Source organism: Canis lupus, chromosome 18 (assembly GCF_048164855.1).
Source record: "Canis lupus baileyi chromosome 18, mCanLup2.hap1, whole genome shotgun sequence".
NCBI classification, from domain to species: Eukaryota; Metazoa; Chordata; class Mammalia; order Carnivora; family Canidae; genus Canis; species Canis lupus.
Window position 1 is genome coordinate 25408311 of NC_132855.1, and position 20913 is coordinate 25429223.

The 20913-nt window shown below is 40.7% G+C and overlaps 1 protein-coding gene across 1 annotated transcript in view; it reads right to left on the minus strand.

Moving 5' to 3' along the window:
* The window catches only part of DNAH11 (dynein axonemal heavy chain 11), a 316619-nt gene that overhangs the window by 138130 nt on the left and 157576 nt on the right, over positions 1-20913 (minus strand). Inside the window, 9 exon segments of the mRNA XM_072783813.1 lie at positions 7269-7411; positions 7839-7962; positions 9109-9271; positions 12730-12923; positions 13194-13355; positions 15309-15548; positions 16879-16981; positions 17645-17810; positions 20328-20532. Coding sequence (XP_072639914.1) covers positions 7269-7411; positions 7839-7962; positions 9109-9271; positions 12730-12923; positions 13194-13355; positions 15309-15548; positions 16879-16981; positions 17645-17810; positions 20328-20532 — 1500 coding nt within the window.

Below are 20913 nucleotides of genomic sequence, written 5' to 3' on the forward strand. Positions count from 1 at the left end.
AAAAATGCAAAATCTACTGGACTGTTCAATGAACTGGCTGATAAAATAACAAATAAACCATCTATCCATCCATTCCCTCCCTCTATTCAATGGCATTCTTAAATGCCAACCATGATCTGTGAGAAAATTTGGCAAGAGCAAAAAATAATATAAAATACTGAGAAAGAACTTAAGAAATGTGTAAAACTTATCAAGATAGCAACTGCTTTACTGAAGGTCAATGAAGACATTTGGACCAAATTGCAAGGTGTGCCACATTCCCAGAGAAGATAATCTGTTATAAAGGTATTTATTCCTCTCACATTCATTAACAAATTTTAAGCAATTCTAGTAAATCCCCAACGAGATGAGTGGAGCTTGACAGAGGGATTCTAAAATTGATATGGAATAAAAAGTTATTACTTTTAATAAAACAGAGTTTGTGAATGGAAAAATTCAATATTGTAGATGTAACCATCACCCTCAAATTAGTCTATACATTCTCATAGGATTTTTAAAAACATTTTTTTTTTTATTGTGAGAGAGAGTGGGAGAGAGCCCTTGCATGCACATGAGTAGGGGGTTGGGAAGGGTAAAGGGAGAGGAAGAGAATCTCAAGCAGGCTCAACACTCAGCTTAGAGCTCAACATGGAACTAGATTTCACAACTCTGAGATCATGACCTGAGCCAAAATCAAGAGTTCAACACTTAACCAACTGAGCCACCCAGATGCCCCTCACAGGATTTTTTAAAAAAGATTTTATTTATTTATTCACAAGAGACAGAGAGACAGATATAGGAAGAGGAAGAAGCAGGCTCCCTGAAGGAAGCCTCATGTGGGACTCCATCCCAGGACCCCAGGATCATGACCTGAGTGGAAGGCAGACGCTCAACCACTGAGCCACCCAGGTGCCCCGGATTTTTTTTTTTTTTTAATGTTAAGCTGATTCCATAGTTCATCTAGTAAAGGTACAAATAGCTAAGTAAATGTAGGAAAGTAAGAAGATACTGTTTTACTAGATTCCAGAATATACTACAAAGCCACAGTAAGCAAAGCAGTGTGGTATTGATGCAGCCTGAGATGAACAGATTTATAGAACTTAAGAGTCAAAAAGCAGACTACCACATATTTAAACATGTAGTTTATGATTATGAGACAGGTAGCCTTTCAAATCAGTGGTAAGAATTATATAATAAATGATGTTTGGAGAATCTAGGGGTTGGGAAAGTAGAAAAGCCACCTTGTACTATACACAATTCAGAGCTAACCACTCAAAGTATTTTAAGTTAAGATAGAATTTGGAATAATATTTTCATAACCAGGAAGTATGAAAATGCATCAATAAAAAAGCCTTAACATATAAAACCCATGTAAGAAAAATTAGATATTTTTAAATAATATAAACAAAAAGAGAAGTCATTGTGAACAAAGTTAGGATTGTCATGAGCTTTGAGAAACACTATCAACATATAAAATGGACAAGAACATTACGGACATAGGAATATTGTCCAGATAGAGAAAGAGTTCTCATAAATCAAAGAAAACTGTAACAAACCAATACGAATTTTGGTAAAAGGTATACATGAGTAAAGATATTTTATAAGTAGATATCTAGAATAAAGTACGTGTGAAATATTTCACTCCATACACTGAATTCTTGGAATCATTTTTTTCCCCTGAGAGCCTTCTAATAAAAAAGGCAAAGAGGAGTGTAAAGAAAATTGTGACAGATGTGAAAAAACATTTAAGTTTGGAATATGTACTTCGCACACATTTATATGCATATAGAAAACTGGAAGGATATATACCAATATGTTCTCAGTAGTTCTCTCCAGGCAATATAATTAAGCCTAATTTTTTCTCTTCATATGGTTCTGTATTTTTTAATTCTCTACAATGAACACATATATCTTCTATCATTAGAAAGGACTCTTTCATTCTCTAAAAATACAAAATCATATGAGTATGTATGTCTGTATATATGCACACACACTCACATACACACATCCTCAATAGACAGATACAACAGGACAGATGGGTATCTATCTAAAGTCTTGGGAAACAAAGGGGCTGCTATATACATTAAGTGTTCCTTTCCCTATGGCATCAGATGTCCAAGAAGGAAGGCAAGAAAGCAAAGTTTGGGACTAACTAAAATCAACAGGAGAGAAGATGAAATCACTATACTCCAGCTGCAAGATGAGTATTATGTAGGAAAAGAGGCACGTATGCAAACATGAAGAAGAGAAGGTATTTGGCACTTATTCACTGGTTTATTTCAAGCAATCCAAGGGCTCACATCTGATTGTCATTAATGAAAACTGTCCTGTGGGATTCAGAGGTCACATTTTGCATGCCAACAGGTTTTCACTGCCCTTGCATTCCAAATGGGAACTGGCTCTGGGTGGTGAGCATGGGTAATGGGGTGGCAACTCCACATCATTGAGCCTGACCTACCAGGTGTGCTCACCAACCCTGTAACACAGTTAGCTTCCCATGCTGCCCAGCTCGGAACATATGCAAGGCAAGTATCAGCTCATCAGGAGGTCTGAGTCATTAGTACATGCTGGTGAAGATCGCAGTATATGAAACTAACACAGAACAAGTCAGAATTCTTTAAAAATAACCCAAGGATATGAGGGTAGTATTTATGTACCAAAGAGAAAGAAGTTGCCATTTTCTAGCTAAAAAGTGGCCCCTTTTTATGCCATATTACTTCTCCCTCAGGGTAAGATGCTGATCACTACCCCTTTTCATGATGCAGCAGACTGAGTGACAAGGTCAAGAAGGAGCAGGAGTAGTTGAGGGAAATATGCTATTCCTCCTTCGCATTAAACAAAGAACAAATACAAAAACCAAAAAGCCTGCTTACTCATTTTAGTAGAAAAGAGATAGATTATTCAATCAGTAATCCTGTAGCAATGTGGGGAAAATGATCCATATCTAACTCCAAAATAAATTCTAGCTTGTACTGAGGTAAATACTGAAAAAGGGCCTCTGAAAAAGAGATACACAGAACATTGGTCTCAGCTTCAGGGAGGTCTCTTGAAGTGGAGTCAAAGAAAACAGGTGAAGGGAAAGACTAAGATTTATTTTTTATTTTTTAAAGATTATTTATTTGAGTAAGAAGGAGGGAGCTAATGAGCAGGGTAAAGGGCAGAGGGAGAGGGAGAGAGAATCTCAAGTAGGCTTCCCCTGAGCAAGGAGCAGAATGCAGAGCTCCATCTCACAACCCTGATATCATGACCTGAGCTGAAACCAAGAGTCGAACGTTAATCAACTGAGCCACCTAAGCACCCCAAGACTGATCGATTGATCTATCTATCATCTATCTATCTATCTATCTATCTATCTATCTATCTATCTATCTATCTAAGAGAAAGAGAGTGAGTCCAAGCTGGGGGAGGGGCACACTGAACACAGAGCTCCATCCCAGGACCCTGAGATCATGACCTGAGCTAAAACCAAGTCAGATGCTTAACTGACTGAACTACCCAGGTGCCCCAAGACTGACAGATTTAAAACAGTATAAAAATGTAAAACTTCTGTATATCCATCTGTACTGCATGAATATTAGTAAGTTCAAGGAGTAAAACCATACAATTATCTCAACAGATGTTGAAAAGGAATTTAATAGATACTTCCTTGACAAGATACATATTCTGAATCAAAAACCAACGTAAGATATAATAGTGAAACATTAGAAACATCCTTGTTAATGTAAAAATCAAGACAAAATTTCCATGACCATCATAATTATTTAATGTTCAGTAGATTTACCAATGCAATGAGGGAGGAAAGCAGATAAACAGAATATTAAAAAAGACAAAATATTACTTGCAGGCTATGCGATATCAACCGACAGAAACTACCAGAGAGGCTGGTTATAAACATAGTGGGTTATAAAATTAAAAATCAATAGCTCTCCTATATACAAATAATACACAATCAGAAAATCTTCTGAAAGAAATATTTCTTCTATAAAAAAAACTTTATGTAAGATTAAATTCTCTCAAATGTAAAATAAGCAGTCAGCACAATTTCAATCAAAATTAAAATGGAATGTATTTAGAATTTGACAAAATGATTCTGATGTTTTTCCAGATGTACAGACGTGAGAACAAAGAAAAAGTAGAAAAGAACAGTGAGATAATATGATATAAAATGTGTAATAAAACCTTAATAATTTATAAAATATAAGGATGGGATCAGTAGTACAGAGAAAAAAAATAAAGGATCTAGAAATAGACCCAATATGACATATATAAAGGTATTACTCTAATTCAGTAAGGAAGGAATACATGGTGTTAAGAAGAAAAGATACTGTTTTGGAAAAAAATAACTTGAAACCTCTCAGCTCACTCTTTACCATATATAATAATAAATGTATTTCAGATGTAAAGTTTTAAACATAACACTTATATAAAGGTACTAGGATGATGTATTCTGCTGCTATTCTAAAATCCATTTCCAATTTTATTCATAAAGTCCACGTGACAAGATAGAAAATTCACTTCCTCCCTGGTAGGCAAAGGTAGCCGATGACACACATGGCCACTAAGACATCAGCTTAGGGTCAGCTATCCAGAGAGCCCCAAGGTTGCCTGTCCCTTCCTTCTTCCTGCCGGGAATACAGACCCGATACAGCCGATGACACACATGGCCACTAAGACATCAGCTTAGGGTCACCTATCCGGAGAGCCCCAAGGTTGCCTGTCCCTTCCTTCCTCCTGCCGGGAATACAGACCCCACTGTACTCGTGTGGTGCTCACGAGGCAGGAAGCATCAGGAAGAGTGCTGGCAGAAGGGAAAGATGAGAAAGCATGGGTCTCTAAGTTTTTGGATATTCTATTTGCTGCCCAGTTGAGTTCTAAATGCTTCTAGTGAAGAGTTTTATAACCTTGGAGAGAAAAACTTTGCTAAATTCATAAGCAGTACCAAAATCATAAAGGAAAACACGGATTCATCTAATAAAAACTTCTTAAAATTATTTTTTTTAAGATTTTATTTATTTATTCATGAGAGACACAGAGAGAGAGAGAGAGAGAGAGGGAGAGAGGCAGAGACACAGGCAGAGGGAGAAGCAGGCTCCATGCAGGGAGCCCGACGTGGGACTCAATCCGGGGTCTCCAGGATCACACCCTGGGCTGAAGGCAGCGCTAAACTGCTGAGCAACCTGGGCTGCCCAAAACTTCTCAAAATTATAAACAAATATGTACCATATATACATTTAAAAGACAAATGATAAGAGGAAAAATATATGCAACACATAGGTAAGATGAATTGCATAGTATACATAGAACTCTTATAAACAAAACCATGTCTGAGTCAGTGGAAGAGTGGGCCCTCAGTAGCCGAGCTCTGGAAGTTTCTCAGCATCATGTCTCCTGTCCCACTCTTGCAAGCCCACCCTGATTTAATAAGAGAGGACAAAGATCTTACCTGTGAGTAGGAAGCATGTCAAAGACTGGCAGGTGTATTTTAAAACCAATGTAAGCTGCAACTATTTAACCTAGCAATACCCCTTCTAGGAACTTGTCCCATGGAAGCAAAGTTTTGTATGAAAGACATCTGTATAAGATGCTTGGTTTAGCTTTTATTCTCTGCCCTCCCCCCCCAAACAGAGAGAGAGCACGAAAGTGAGCGGGTGGGGAGGGGCAGAGGAAGAGAGAGAATCTTAAGTGGGTTCCATGCCCAGCATGGAGCCCAACATGGGGCTCAATCTCACAACCTTGAGATCGTGAACTGAGGTGAAATCAAGAGTTGATGCTTAAGTGACTAAGCCACCCAGGCGGCCTTGCGTTATTTTAAATGATGGTTCTCAAAATTTCAGGGTGCTTCAGCATTACCTGGAGGGTTTATGAAAACATACATTGTGTAACTCTCGTAGGGTTTTTGTTTCAAGAGGTCTGGGGTGGGACTGGAGAACCTGCATTTTCAAAAAGTTGCTGATTCTGTTGCTCCGAGGAACAGACTTTGATAGGGATTTATAACATTACAATCTCATATTCTATTATTGTACTTGTTTTTCCATTTCATAAAGAAAATGTGATCCAAATGTACCACCACAGAATAGGGAGAAATCTCTGGCCTTGTTACGATCTGGCAAAAATATTCTTAGTAACATTTTGATGGGGACAAAACTCTTTGGGCAACTGACCCGTGAATTCTGATCTAACATCAGTCCAGAAATGCTGAGTAAGATTAATGTGGAATTTCAAAGAGTAGGGCAAAAGAGAAGCTTATGAACACTTCACACCTCCAAGGAGAGGTATAGTCACGGCCAACCCACTATCTCATCCCCTTTCCCTCTGTGCTCCAGGCTCTGCTGCAGCCTGGACCTTCTTACTAGCTCGATGCATCTAGAATACTAGAAAGAACAGCGAAGTGGAAATTTTTCTAGATTACTAACCATTTCTATACCAGGAAGCGTGGTTCGCCTTAAACTGGCTTCCTGCCATGAGTGTGGAGGCATTTCTTATGTTACTCGATCTTTACTGCTGCTAATATTCGGTTACATTACATCCCTAGGAGTTACACTGAAGCACAGAGTAGTCTGTAGGGAAAATCCTCAGGTTGAGGCTCAGTACATCTGGTTAATAAACCTCAATTGTTTGCCTTGAGGTTCTGACATAATTCAGTTCCTTAATTCAAACCTCTCCCACTGTTCCCTTCATGATTTATAGCCCCTTATTCCATCCTAATTTACTTCCCAGCCTGATCCACTTCCTTTTCCCAAAAAGAACCCCGTGTTGCAGATATTCAGAGCAATCTTGGGTTTCTCCAAAAGTGTAATGTTCAGTGCAGTCTTATTCTTACATAGATGCTATTTTTTATTCCCAAAGGTTCCTCTCTACCCAGGGCTTCTCCATGGATTCCAACTCAAGCCTGGCATGTGGCAGGCACATCACTTCCTCCAAAAGAGCCCGCTAAAGTGAAGGATGCTGCACTCATCTGTGACCCATGGTACTACTTACATCAGTCCTGTATTATAATGATTTGTGAGGGCCCTTGTCACCTGGACCAGTATCAGCTCCTCAAAGACAGAGAACATGTCCAGTTTAGTCGAGCACCCACACTGTGTGCTCAACACAATGCTTTGTAGATGCTCTGCATCATGGTAAACCTTAAGAAGGTTTACTCCTGATGTGGGGCATGTGAAAATGCAACTATTATTTCAAAATGAATGGCTGAAATTCAGACTCAGAGTAAGAATCCTGAAACAGAACCATGTGACCGTTCTAATAGCAGGTTTTAAATATTATGCAAGTAAACAAGTGTTTCTTACTTTGAGCTGTAGCTGCACCCTGGCCAGAAAGAATTTCCAACAATTTTCTCTAGAGTCCACCATGCCTAGGCCACGAACTTCATTACGAATTCCGGAAATTATGCTGTCTACATCTTCATCACTGAAGAGATCCGGGATTTCTCCTGCCCTCAAAGGAATGAATAGAATTACTGAAAGACAGTCACAATTTGCATTCTAGATATGATTTTTTAACACCTGGAATGCTTTATAATACAAAGTTCAGTTTAAGAGATAAAGAGTTTGAAATCAGAAATGCCTTTTTTTTTTCCATTTTCAAGACACACAATGCATGGAGGACAAGCCCTGATGGACACACCCATTAAGCTCATATATGTAGGAATAACATTTACTTCATTGAAGGCTCCTCCAAGGCACCTCACATCCGTAAGCCAAAGCAATACACTCAAATTAGTTAGGTTTATAGGTTTCTCCCCAAAGACTGCCCCAGAAAACATCTCAAAGACAAATTATCTCTCTTTAAAGTTCACTGCAACTACAGATAATTTGTCATTGGGGAAGATCTTTCAAGGAATGTGTTGGTTTAATCACCTGATGCCAGTAAGTCATTAATCAGCACGAGAAAGCTCTCATCTAGAACCTGGGCATCTGTCAGTAGGAACACGGTGGGCATGTTCTTGGCTCCAGTTCTGATATACAAATTGGCAAGATCTACCTGTAAGGAAAGGAGGCCATCATTCATGCGTTGTTGAAATGCTGACGGGACGTTGGGAGTACGTGTGTGAGGGCTGGGAAGAAGTGAGTAAGTATAATGTGTGAGAGCGGCATGTTGTACTGTCCCCATTTGCACATTCTTTCCTCTCAGCAATCCTACAGAGGGGCAAACAGCATGACATCACCTCCTTTTCTGGCATATAATGATGAGCGTCATGTTCGTGGCTTAATGAAGCATCAGGAAGAGGACCGGCAGCTGATGGACAACTCCCTCCTAATAGACTGATAATGAATTTGGTGATGCTTTTGCCAAACAACGCAGTAAAAGGAAGACCCTGCTCATTTCAACAACTCTTTCATTGAAAACAGTTTTTGTTTGGTTATTTATTGAGCTCTGTTTAGTGATATTCAGGGCATGAGATTTCTTTTTTTGTTTGAAAATGGCCACGTTTCACCCACATTTCACTTGCCACAAATATTATGGCATATTTGAATATTATTTTGTAAGTACTCTTGTGATTAAAAAGCCAACTTTTAAAAGCACATGAGAGTTTCTTGAATGTTTTCCCATCACATTTTATTTTCCTGATTCATCCAAAGTGGAAGAAATCTATTTGGACTTGTAAAGGCAGTATTTTTTTTTCGCCCCCTCCAACATATAGGAAAACCAGCGGTGTTGAACAGCAGGTGTGATCAATACAAAGGAAAAACTCTGTTTTAAGCTAGTATTTAAATGATTTTTTTTTTTTTTTTAAGATTTAAAAGGTTGATTGATTTATTTGAGAAATGGAGAGTACACACACACACAGGGAGGTGGGGCAGAGGGACACAGAGAGAGAAACCCAAGCAGACTCCATGCTGAGCACAGAGCCTGACTTGGGGCTCTAACTCGTGACCTTGAGATCACAATCTGAGCTGAAATCAAGAGTCAGACGCCCAAGTGACTGCACCACCCAGGTGCCCCCTACTAAATTTACCGTGAAGGAGAAACAGGTAAATGTAACTAAATCCCACAAAAGCTTCCCCCCCTCTTGGTTGTGGAGGCTTTGGCCAAATCTGGGAGTCAGAGCTGACATGCGCACACTACCAGGTCAGGCCTTACCGGCCAGGCAGGAGGGGAGAAGGGCTGCCTACCGCTCCTACTCACCCGGAATTCTTGGATTCCAAAGCCTTCAGTCAGAGTGATTTGGAAGACTTCAAGGCTGCAAATGTAAGCTGCCAGCCGGGACAAGCTCTGCTTGCCACTGCCGCCCACTCCAATCAAGAGTGCATGACCCTGGGGGGTCCGAAGGATTCGGCTGATGCGACACCTGCTCAGAGACAGCACACCTGTCTGAAGTCTGAAGAGCTGAGGGACTGTGTCTGTTTCATTTTTTAGAAAAACACCTAGACATTAAATCTGAATTTTTATTTTACACTTCCAGTGTTCCTTCATCTGTTTCTCCATCAAACAAAGATGCCCCACACACTGATGCCCAACAAACTGTCCCTATGGGGATCACATCTAGAGCTCTCATTGCTTTCTTACTGTCCATATACAAAGGCCTTTTCTTGAGGCTTCAAGTTTTTTGATTAGCAAGAATGACCCCAACTTTACACTGGCACCTATGTGCAGCAAAATCAGAGAATGTCTTCATGGGCAGCCCGGGTGGTTCAGTGGTTTGGTGCCACCTTCGGTCCAGGGCATGGTCTTGGATACCTGGGATCGAGTCCCACGTCGGGCTCCCTCCATGGAGTCTGCTTCTCCCTCTGCCTCTGCCTCTGTCTCTGCCCCTCTCTCTCTCTCTCTCTCTCTCTCTGTCTCTCATGAGTAAATAAATAAAATCTTTAAAAAACAAACAAACAAAAAAGAGAATGTCTTCATGCCAGAAACTTCTGCGGTAGAATTACTTAGGCAAGAATGGATTTGTTTAGGCCAACAAACATCTCACATGTGATTTACTTCATGCAGATTCAATACTTGTCTCTAGGAGTCTTCCTTTGCACTAAAGCTTTGTCCTCAAGCACTCTCAAAAATGTACTGAAACCTTTCAGAATCACTGAGTTAAATTTCTAGCAAGGCCAACTAATCCCTTGTTCTATTTTATTAAGGAGATTCTAAATGATTGCACTAATGATACTGCTACATTTTACAGTTAGGAGAAGGTTGGCCTAAACATCATCTCGATTGAATAAATAGGTCATAATTACGTTGTAAATATTGAGAAAACAAAAAAATCGAAATAGAAGTATACAGATACCTAAATGCAAAAAATTAGACACCTTTCTCTAGTTGCTTTTCTGAAATGAATGTAAACTTCTGGCCTTGAATGATCCATCTAGATAGGTTTTTTTGTTTTTTTGTTTGTTTTTTTACAACACATCATGAAAAAACAAGGTTCGGGTACTTATAGTAGGACAAGCACATCTCAGCTGAAAACCTTCAATAACTAAAAAGACAGGTTATTTTTCCAGGCTCAGTCTTTCCATCAGATTTACTGTACATTTACATCACACACAGAACCACCTCAGAAAAGCCATAAAATTACTCAGAAGCAAATGAAAGCCAAAGTTACAAAGCAGAGTTTTCCTCTCATTTTAATGTATGTTTTGAGGTTTGTACCTCACTGGATTCTTGAAGGAGCCAAGGTCCTTTCTACAAGTCCTCAAGGACACATTCCAAATTTATCTCTAACCCTGAGTAAATCAGCTGCTAGCTTTGACTCCCTGATCAAAGAAACAGCTTTAGTCTTTAAGGTCACTGAGATCCCCAAGAGGAAGGATTACAGGAGAAAATTCTCTCCCTCAGTGGTCATAGTGGGGCCTCTTTCACCTGCCCCATGACATACCTTCATAGTCAGTGTGTCCAAACCCAAGCAGGAACAGTGTTACCAATACTTCAATTAGCACTACAGTCATGGATTCTAACTTAGAACCTTTGTATAACTGGAGGATTGTAGCTCCGGAGGGATCAATGAAACAATAAATACTTCCCACACTGGTAGTAAGTCATGATGGGAGGTCTCCTGAGTTTTTCTTAGCTACTTGTGAAAATTGAACTCTCCACCTCTTTAGTGTGTCTCTTGGAATTTACCTCTTCTCATCCCTCCTTCCTTTTTGACTTATTTTTAAGCATGATTTCATTATTTTAATCTTTGCCCAAGTATCACTCGGTGGAAAGGCCAGTGTTACTTATTGAATGACATCCCCCAAAATTCACATATTAAAGTCCTAACCCCCAGTACCTCAGAATATAAGTTTATCTGGAAATAGGGTCACTGAGGAAGTAACTAGGTAAGGCAAGATAGTATCATTCTGGAGTAAGGTGTTTCCCTCATCGAGTACAACTGGTGTCCTTATGAAAAGGAGAAATTTGGACACACGCACACACAGAGGGAGAATGCCATGTGAGGACTGAAGTTAAGCCACCACCAGCCAAGGAGCAACCAGAAGCTTGGAGGGAATTCTGGAACAGATCCTGCCTAGCACCTACAGAGGGAGCATGGCTCTCTGTCACCTCGACTTCAGACTTCTTGCCTCCACTGTGAGACAATAAATACCTGTTTTTCTAAACCAGCCACATGTGTTTTCTGGTACAGCAATGCTAGCAAACTAATACAGTCAGTGACAAATCACAGGGACGAGGGCAGTAGCATTGGACATGCAGACCCACCCCACTGTCCACACAGCCACAGCAACAGCCAGCTGCTTAGACTATTCCACAAATGGAGTCACTCTCAGGCTAAAACCTGTTGAAAAGCTTCTCATTGTACTTAGAATAAAATAGAAACCCCTTCCTCTTGTTACAAGGAAATACCCATTTTGGCATCTCCATGCTTGTCAAATACTTGCCCTCCATTCTGTAGTCATGATGATCTCTCTTCTGTTTCTGAACATTCAGCCTTGGGGCCACATGAAATTTGACCTTGCCTAGAGTATTCTTCCTTCAGATCTTTCCATGCTCTTGCTTACCATTTGTTCTCACCTTAAATGTCACACTTCCTCACAGAGCTATCCAGACCCTTTATGGGAATACACATATTTATTTCTCAGAATTGATCTATTTCTCAGCAAGACATCACTTTCTGACACCTTGCTTATTTTTTTATGTCCTTATAAATGTCCATCAGCATCACTAAAATGTAAGCTCAGCTAGAGTACAGACTAGACTATCTTGTTTGCTGCTGTATTCCCAGTGCCTAAAACAATGTCTGACAGCAAGGGATCTATGGATGGTTGCATGTTTCGTGCACTGCACAAGGCACCCAGTCTAGGGGGTGAGACAGAGCCTTGTCGGCCATGCTCTACTTCTGGACAGCGACATCTCTTTAATTACCTGCCAAGAAAACATGCCCCCTTCCTTCTCTAATTTGTCCCAGAATAGTGAATAGGCTGGCATTATTCCTGTTTAGCACTCAGTAGGCACAATTTCAATTAACATGCTTCATCAATGACCAGCAGTTTCAGTTCATCTTGTTTCTGCCAGTTAGGAGTTTTTTGGCTTTGTATGTATCACATGCTTTCCTCTTTCTGAATATTCTTACCTGTCAGGGCTATAGTGAAATAAAATGAAATAATGGGTCTGATGATACTTCAGAAAGTAGGCTACTGGCCTAAGACGTTACTAAGATTAGGACCTAGCTTAGACAGTCGTACCATTACGCTGCATGGCAAACAAGAGATGGGAACTGCCAGCTCAGAGTACTTAGAATGATCTACAGAAGAACAATGATTGTGGAGACCTAGCCATTTTCACTTTGTGAACAAGCATCATGACTCATCAACTCACACATGCTGCATGGCGTCTTCAAATAAAACCAGGTGCATGGCAGCATTCAGTTCATTGTAGTTGTCTAAGGCTTCCATAAGAACTTTCTTCAGCACCTCCCAGTCCTTCACCGGCAGGTAACATGGGTCTTGGCCACCGTGAGCAAAGTGGCAATAGATGAGGGGCTGTTGAAGCAGCATGTGACTATCTACACCCTGCAGGAGGAGGAAGAGAGAAATATGGTCACGACAGCCATCCGGAATGATTCATCTAGAAGCACAGTGACCCATCGAAGGAAGAACTTGCAGGTCAATGTGGGAGTCGGTGGGCAGAATGTCCCCGAGCCCAGACCAAGTATATTCTTGAATCACAGCTGTTCCAGCAAGGTAAGCATTTGCACAATTCATTCACATCCTTAGAAGACTCTGCCCCAATACCAGTTCGCACCAGAGCAAACAGTGACCTCTGACATCCAACACACTCACTTCAAAACATTTACAAGCGGTTTCCAGCATTTTTTTCTGAAACAAATCACAATCCTTTGGGTCTACTAGTTTGTCTCCATAAACACGAGAAGATTCATGAAGCCACAGGCGGATTAAATCATTCGGGCATTTTAAACATTCAGGAGAAGCAAATAAAATCCCCTACAAGGCAAAAACGGGAACAATTAAAAATTCAGAAAGTGAGGACATTCCCCAACAGCATTTTCCTTTAACATTTTAACTGTATACTAAATTTAGCAATGTATTAAGTTAAAAGAATTACCATAATTGGATTATTAGAGTAGTAGTTTTAATGTCTGATAAGTAACATCTTAAAAGTTGACTATTATTATACCCAGTTTTGGAATGCAGGTAAGAATGTAGGGATGTCACAAGCCAGCCCAGGGAGTAAATAGCTCATCCGATGACTTGTGCCTATTAAGTCTCCCAACAGATGACATTTCCCAAAGTACCAGTAGCTAACGTGAATATTCCAGAATCTTGAATTGTTTTTATTCCAAAATCCTTTGCTAGCAGTTAATCTAACCCCTTCCATGTAGCAGGTGGAGAATATAAGACCGAAAGTAAATTGCTTGAAATCACACTTTGTGGGTAGATCCGCAACTGGCCTCAAAACATTTTGGCTCCCACCCTTTTTTCACACAGCCCTTCGGTATCTTGGATTCATCTACACCCACTCCTTTGGGAGAGAGTCAGCTGGCTCTGGATTTAGAAGAGAACACAGCAGAGCTGGAGGCAAGTAGTTACAGCCTCAACAACTGTTTGGTGGCACGAGGTGTAACTGACAGACTAGATACAAGCGATGAGCAAGCCTCTCATCCACGTCATCTATGGCTTTCCTTCCCTTCTTTCCCTAAGATTAAAAATCAGCTTTGCAGCACCCAGGTGGCTTAGTTGGTTAGGCATCTGACTCTTGATTTTGGCTCAGGTCATGATCTCAGGGTCATGAGATTGAGACTAGGATCAGCATCCATACTCAGCATGGAGTCTACTTGAGATTCTCTCTCTCCCTCTGCCTCTCCCCCTGCTTGCTCTCTAATAAAACAAACAAACAAACAAATAAATAAATAAAGTCTTTAAGAAGAATCAGCTTTTATTTTTTTAAAATACTTTGTTTATTTTTTCATGAGAGACACACACACAGAGAGAGAGAGAGAGAAAGAGAGGCAGAGACACAGGCAGAGGGAGAAGCAGGCTCCCCGCAGGGAGCCCTACGCGGGACTCGATCCTGGGTCTCCAGGATCACACCCTGGGCTGAAGGCAGGTGCCAAACCGCTGCGCCACCAGGGCTGCCCCAAGAACCAGCTTTTAAACAACAATGTATTGAGCACAGTCTTTCCAGCAGGTGCTAGAAATACAGCAATGACAACGAGGGGTCTGTGTTCTCAAGAATCTGGTGTCTGATGCGGCGCTATAGTTTTAAGGCATTTGCAGTCATTTAGAAAAGAGGATTATAAAAATATAAAAAAACAAAAAAAAATCATCAAATATAAAGAAGCCTGAAATTTTTCACTACCTCTCTCACAAAAGGACTTTAGGCCATAAATAACTCTCTTCAGCTGCTTCTACTGTAGAAGATGGATCACATCAGTTGATTTTAACTCCAGGTTTCAATTTCCTCTTTGGAATTTCCTTTCTAAACCAAATACATAAACAGCGTCCTTTTGGCAGGTAAGCAAAATAAGTGTCAAGGTCAAATCAAAATAATCTGGTGCCATAAGAAATTGAAGTTTCTCTTGACTTATTTAAAAATCATTATTGCATTAACATGAAAAAATAACAAATGATCTCCCTTACTTGGCACAAAAGGAGGCACTCAAATATTTATATGGACTACATGGACAGGGAGTCAGATTTCCACCCTTGCTTCTGTAGCTAAGTCTCTGCACAACCCAAGTGAAAACACTAGTCCCATTGATAAAATGGGAATAAAGCTGCCATACATCCTTCACAGAGAAGTTTATGGTATATAATCAAAGAACACATACAAAAGTACACAGTATCATCTTGAACTAAGTTCCATAATTGAATACCATTAATGTTACCATAATCATTCCTCTACCCAAGATGCACAATCCAGAGCCATCAAGGTACCTGGAAGATGTTTGACAGGTCTCTCAGATTAAAGAGGTAGTGGAATTTCACAGCTGTGGGTAAAAAGTTATGTGTCATCATCTGATGGAAAGTGATTGTTGCCTGTATCAGAGAGGGGCCACTCTTGAGAACTGACGGACCAAATGCTTGCTGCTGAAAATGGAAGTTAAGAATTTGGCTATAGATGGTTTGCAGTGCATCCAAGGATGGAAAGTTGAATGCAAACACAGTGAAATGTCTCTGAAAAACAAAACAAATGTAAGAGTTACATATAAAAAGGATTATAATGGTACCTATTAGATTGAAAAAAAAAGGCCATTTTTAAATCCCTTCCTATATTCCATGCCCACTGTCATATAACTGTGGTACCTTCCTCTCTGGTTCTGGGCCTGGCTATGTGACTTGATTACGCCAACAGAGTAAGGCAGAAATGATTCTGTGCCAGTCACTGTCAGAAGCTTGTGTTTTTCCACTTGCTCTCTGAAGGCTCTACCTTTACCATGAATTGTACAAACCTACTAACGGATGAGACACATGAAGCAGAGCCACACTGTCCCTATCACTTTAATCAAGTCATCATAAATTCACTGATAGTCAACTCCCAGGCATATGAATGAGCTCATCTAAGATCATGAGAGTCACCCAACCGAGCCCCCAGTGATTCCAGATAAGGGAGTAAGCAACACTTACTCTTCTATAGTGTTGTGCTATGCATGTTATAGTTGGTGGAGGTTATTGTTATTAAAAGTTATGCACACATAAAACACACACGTAAATATTTATATGAGTTTTATTCATCATTCCAAAATGTGGAAACAACCAGAGCATCCTTCATAGATGAATGGATAAACAAACTGGTATATCAATACAATGAATACTACATAGTAGTAAAAAAAAAAAAAAAAAAAAAAGGAGATATCAATATCAAGCCATGAAAAGACATGGAGAAACCTTAAATGTATATTTAAGCTAAGTGAACGAAGTCAATCTGAAAAGGCTACATACTATGGGATTTCAACTGTGTGACATTCTGGAAAAGGCGAAACTATAGAGACAATAATAGGATAACTTGACTGACAGGGATTCGGGGTGAGGTGAGGAAGGATGGATGATTAGGTGGAGTATAGAGGATTTTTAGCAGTGAAACTATGCTGTATGGTATTTTCATGGTGGACACCTGGCATTATTCACATGCCAAAACCCCCAGAACGCACAACACAAAGAATGAACTCTGTGAACTTTGGACTTTGGTTAATCATAATGGATTCATATTGGTTCATCAATTGTAATAAACGTAGGACACAGACGCATGATGTTTGTAATAGGGTAAAATAAAGTAGGAGTGTGAGAGGGTATATGGGAACTCTACGCAGTCCTTTCAACTAAAACTGCTAGAATGATCCGTAAACCTGTACTGGCTCTTAAAAAATAATCCATTAAAAAAAAAAGGCTTAACTCAATGTCCAGGAGGAGTTCTAGTTTGTACTCAAAAGCATCAAGAATCATACTCTACAATGTCTGAGGTTTTAATTAGGGCCTATTTGGGAGATGACAGTAATCCACATCCTACCTGTAGTCTAGGATTGATCGTGAAACTGCCCACCATCAGATTCATGCAGGCGACGTATTGACAGTTGCGAATTTCTTTAAGCATCGCCTTCTGTCTGTCATACCTGAAAGAAAACAGAACCTTAACTTCAAAACCTGAAGATGACAACACAACAGAATCCCCCAGTTTCCAAAGGACTTCATCACCAATTGTCTCCTCTGATCTTCATAATGGTTCTGTGCTACTGGGTGTTTTTGGGTCTCATCTCAGGGACACAAAAATTAAAGCTTAGACAATGGAAGGCTCCATAGCTCCTCGGATGCCAGACTCAACATAAGGAGCTGAACCAACACCTACTGCTACTGCTTCCTGATTCCCATATGCCTCTATTTCCGGTTGGAAATATCCAAAGCTAAGCTGGGGGCTCTCCTTCTAGTTAACGGCAGAGATGGGCACACTGCAATCCCCAGCCGCTACCAGTTACATCCCACAGAATAAGGTGGAGAGTCTAAGCAATTTAGTGTGAGTTAGTGTCTGAGATTTTAATGCTTCAACTAGACAGTAATGTTTCTAAGACACTTTTCAATCCAATTCTGCCAAAGATACAGAGGGAATTATGATTCTGAATTTTGGATGACGAAAAGGGGATGTAAAATGAAACCCAAAAGTCATCACAAAACATGCTCCTCAGAAGAGGAAGAAGTTGGGGTAATTTCATCCTTCAGTGTTCACCCTTCATAACAAGAATTCGATTTCAGGAGAGAAGAGAACACAGAGAATCACTTACCAGTGTCCATAATCAATGTGCTGACGAATCAGAGTGTGGGGCTGCACTGTGCCATATAAGTCCACTTCAGGCATATTCATGTCGTCGATGAAATAAACTAACTTTTTATTTCCTTCTGGACTATAGATACGACCAGCTTTTTTCTCTAGAGGTTTCTCAAGTATTCCTGAAACAAATGCACATTTTTGCCCACTGATCGGATAAAATCAGTTCCATCCTTAATCTTTCTTTCCCTCATTTTTCCTCATCTTCTGTCCATTTCATGCACTCCTAAGTCTTCAAGTGTCATATCTCTGCTGGTTAATATTGAGGATGACCTTCTGTTCACCTCCTCTGTGTCATGCTTTCCTGCCAACCTCCCTTCTACCGGCAGAGCTCACCTCACCACCTTTCCCACAGCGTCAGTACCTGAAGCAGGCTATCACGCAGCCAGCAATCTGAGGCAACGCCATTGCTAGCCTGTAAACGTTCGTCCCTGAACCCAGTCCAACATGAGGCCCACTGCCGGTCCAGACATGGCCTACTCCCTTAGCCCTCTATCACGCTTGCAAGAGCATCTAGGGACAACTCAAGAGAGTCCCCCATACCTCTCTTTCTGGGTCATCCAGGGGCACAAGTATAAGGGAATACTGTATGTAGACTCTATCCTGTGCACACATTAACTTACATTTCTTCCTGTGCCTAAATGACTTTGTTTGGACTTGAGAGAAAATCACGGGGGTAGAAAATCCTAAACAGAGTGTGTAAGATGTAGTATCTAATAGTTGCTGACTCTCCAAATCAATGATGAATAGCTTGAGGACAAGGAACTACATCATGTTCATGACTATATCCTGTTGACAACCACAACAAGTATTTGTTAAATGAATGAAAGAACAAAGATGTATATTATGAATAGATTAACAAAGCCCTCTTCCAAGAAGTGGACTTGGCATTTCCAAACGTGTGCTTCCTATCAGCCATGGGTGCCTGGAGGTTTGGCCAACACCAAGCAAGCCAATCCCACAGACAAGAGCACAGAAGGCGAAAAGGAAGGAGGTGGGTTAACACTCTGTTAGTCAGCTAGGTGCCAAGCTGTAGTATCATCTTTCTCTCCTCATCCCAAATCTGCCTGACCACAACTTGTAAACAATACCTCGTGCCTCTTCCCTTTCACTATTCCTTCTACAATTTTAGTCCAGAGCAACATTACATTCAGCTGGTACAATACCCAGGGAGACTGGTCTCCTCCAAAGGACAACCTGCATCTTTTTAGTTCCTACCTCCCCATAAATGGCTCGCCATTTCCTAATACCTGAAATACATTCTCTTCAGCTTGCATCTTAGCTCTTTCTACAGTTACAGTGACCAACCATTCCACGTTGCCTGGGACTATTCTGGTTTGTTTGTGTTCCTGTTTTCTGAGAGAGATAAAGAGAGAGCACACGTATGAGCTGGGATGGGAAGGGGGTGGGAAGGGTATGGGAAAGGCAGAGGGGAGAGGGCAGAGAGAATTAGAAACAGGCTCCACTTCGAGCACAGAGCCCAACTAGTGGCTTGATCTCATGACCGTAAGATTATGACCTGAGCCAAATTCAAGAGTCAGATGCATAAGCCGCTGAGCCACCCAGGCGCACCGAATTATCCTGATTTTAACACTAAAATCTCCTCACTCTATGGCAAACCAGACGGTTGGGCATTCTATCCACAATATGACTCCAGCCCACCACTACAGTCTTTTCCCTGTCTTCTACTCCATCCCTGTGCTTCAGTCAACTGAGAGTTTCAATTAATTGAATGTGTTCTATATAATCTTCTCTTTCCTACGTTTGCTTATACTGATTTTTCTATCTCAGATCCCATCTTTGCCTGCATACCACCCCACCTTGAAGATTGGAAACCCAAACGTTCTTTAAAGTACACTGGTCTTTCTATTTGTTGTACTAATAGGCAATGTCTAAATCTTACACAGCACCTAGACCCCTTCAGAACTAGTAAGATGAATTCAGACAATCACAGAAACCAAAATCAGGGCAACCCAACAAGTTTAATCAACTACTAGAAAATAGAGATTTTTCACTGTCACCATCCCCAATACAACCCTGACACTCTCCTGGATAGTGACAGATCTACCAGTATCAGCTCTTTCTACACTACCTCCTTACTTCCCATACCTACTTAGCTTGCCCTTCCTAACTCAAATCTGCCCCAAATTTTGTTTACATGGATACATCAACTCAAAAGGTAAAGTTATTCTGACAATTTTTCTAAGATTTAATTAACAGCTTGTGGCCTGTCATTTCATCAATACAGTTTTAATGAAGTTCTCCTAAATCAATCCCTTCCTTGAAAAGGTAACCAGGGCACTCTTGCCTGTGTACACCCTTATGTCACTAGGGTTCCATAAAATTGATTAAAGGTGACCAAACTGTGTAGAGGCAAAGCAATGAACACTGCTGAGGTCAAGTCTTGCTGTTCTACAGGGTAATAACCCAAATAAAGCTATTAGTGATATAAAAAGCCAAAATCACAATACTGAAACCAAGTATATTTTGCCCAGATTGGTGATAAGTAAAAATTCATCTGAGGCCTAAGAGAAAGGTCTAAAGCCTAGAGAAAGTAGTCTTCCCCCTTGGCCTACATGCCTCAGCCATGACAGTTTCTGATCCCTCGTTTCTAAAATACAAGCAGTAGGAACACTTACTTTGCAGAGCTGCAGACGTTGTATAGTAGTTGAAAGGTACACGGGTCACTATGTAATCCTCAGAGAGACTTGCCAGCGTGTCACCTACGAAGGCTGTCTTTCCCACCCCAGCATTTCCTACTAGCATGAGGGGTTGTCCTTTCTCAAGCAGCAGCTCTACGAAATATCTGAGACGAGTTGTCTCTGTTGTGTGAACCACAACTCTCTGGAACACAATGAGACAAAAGTCAGAAAGAGAGGCATTCCAAAATTTCGTATCTGAACCAACACAGTAACTTGAGAATGAGACCCAAAGAATTCTTAACTCAAGTTAACACTCGGGAGGAGAGACCTTACCTGATCTTCAGTTTTGCACTGTCAGAGTTCAGACACCATAGCTTGAGAGCAGCTGCCGAATGCCATCAAAGTCCAGCAGCATAAGCAACTGATTTATCTCTTCCAAGTTAAGTGTGAGCCAGAGCCCCCTATCACAGAGCACCTGCACTCTGTCCAGCCTCGTGTTAGGCATACAAGGGAATACAATAAGCGTTTAAGAGACCAACCACCACTCTTCAGGAGGTGACAAAGCATTTGAAAAGTCAAGCCA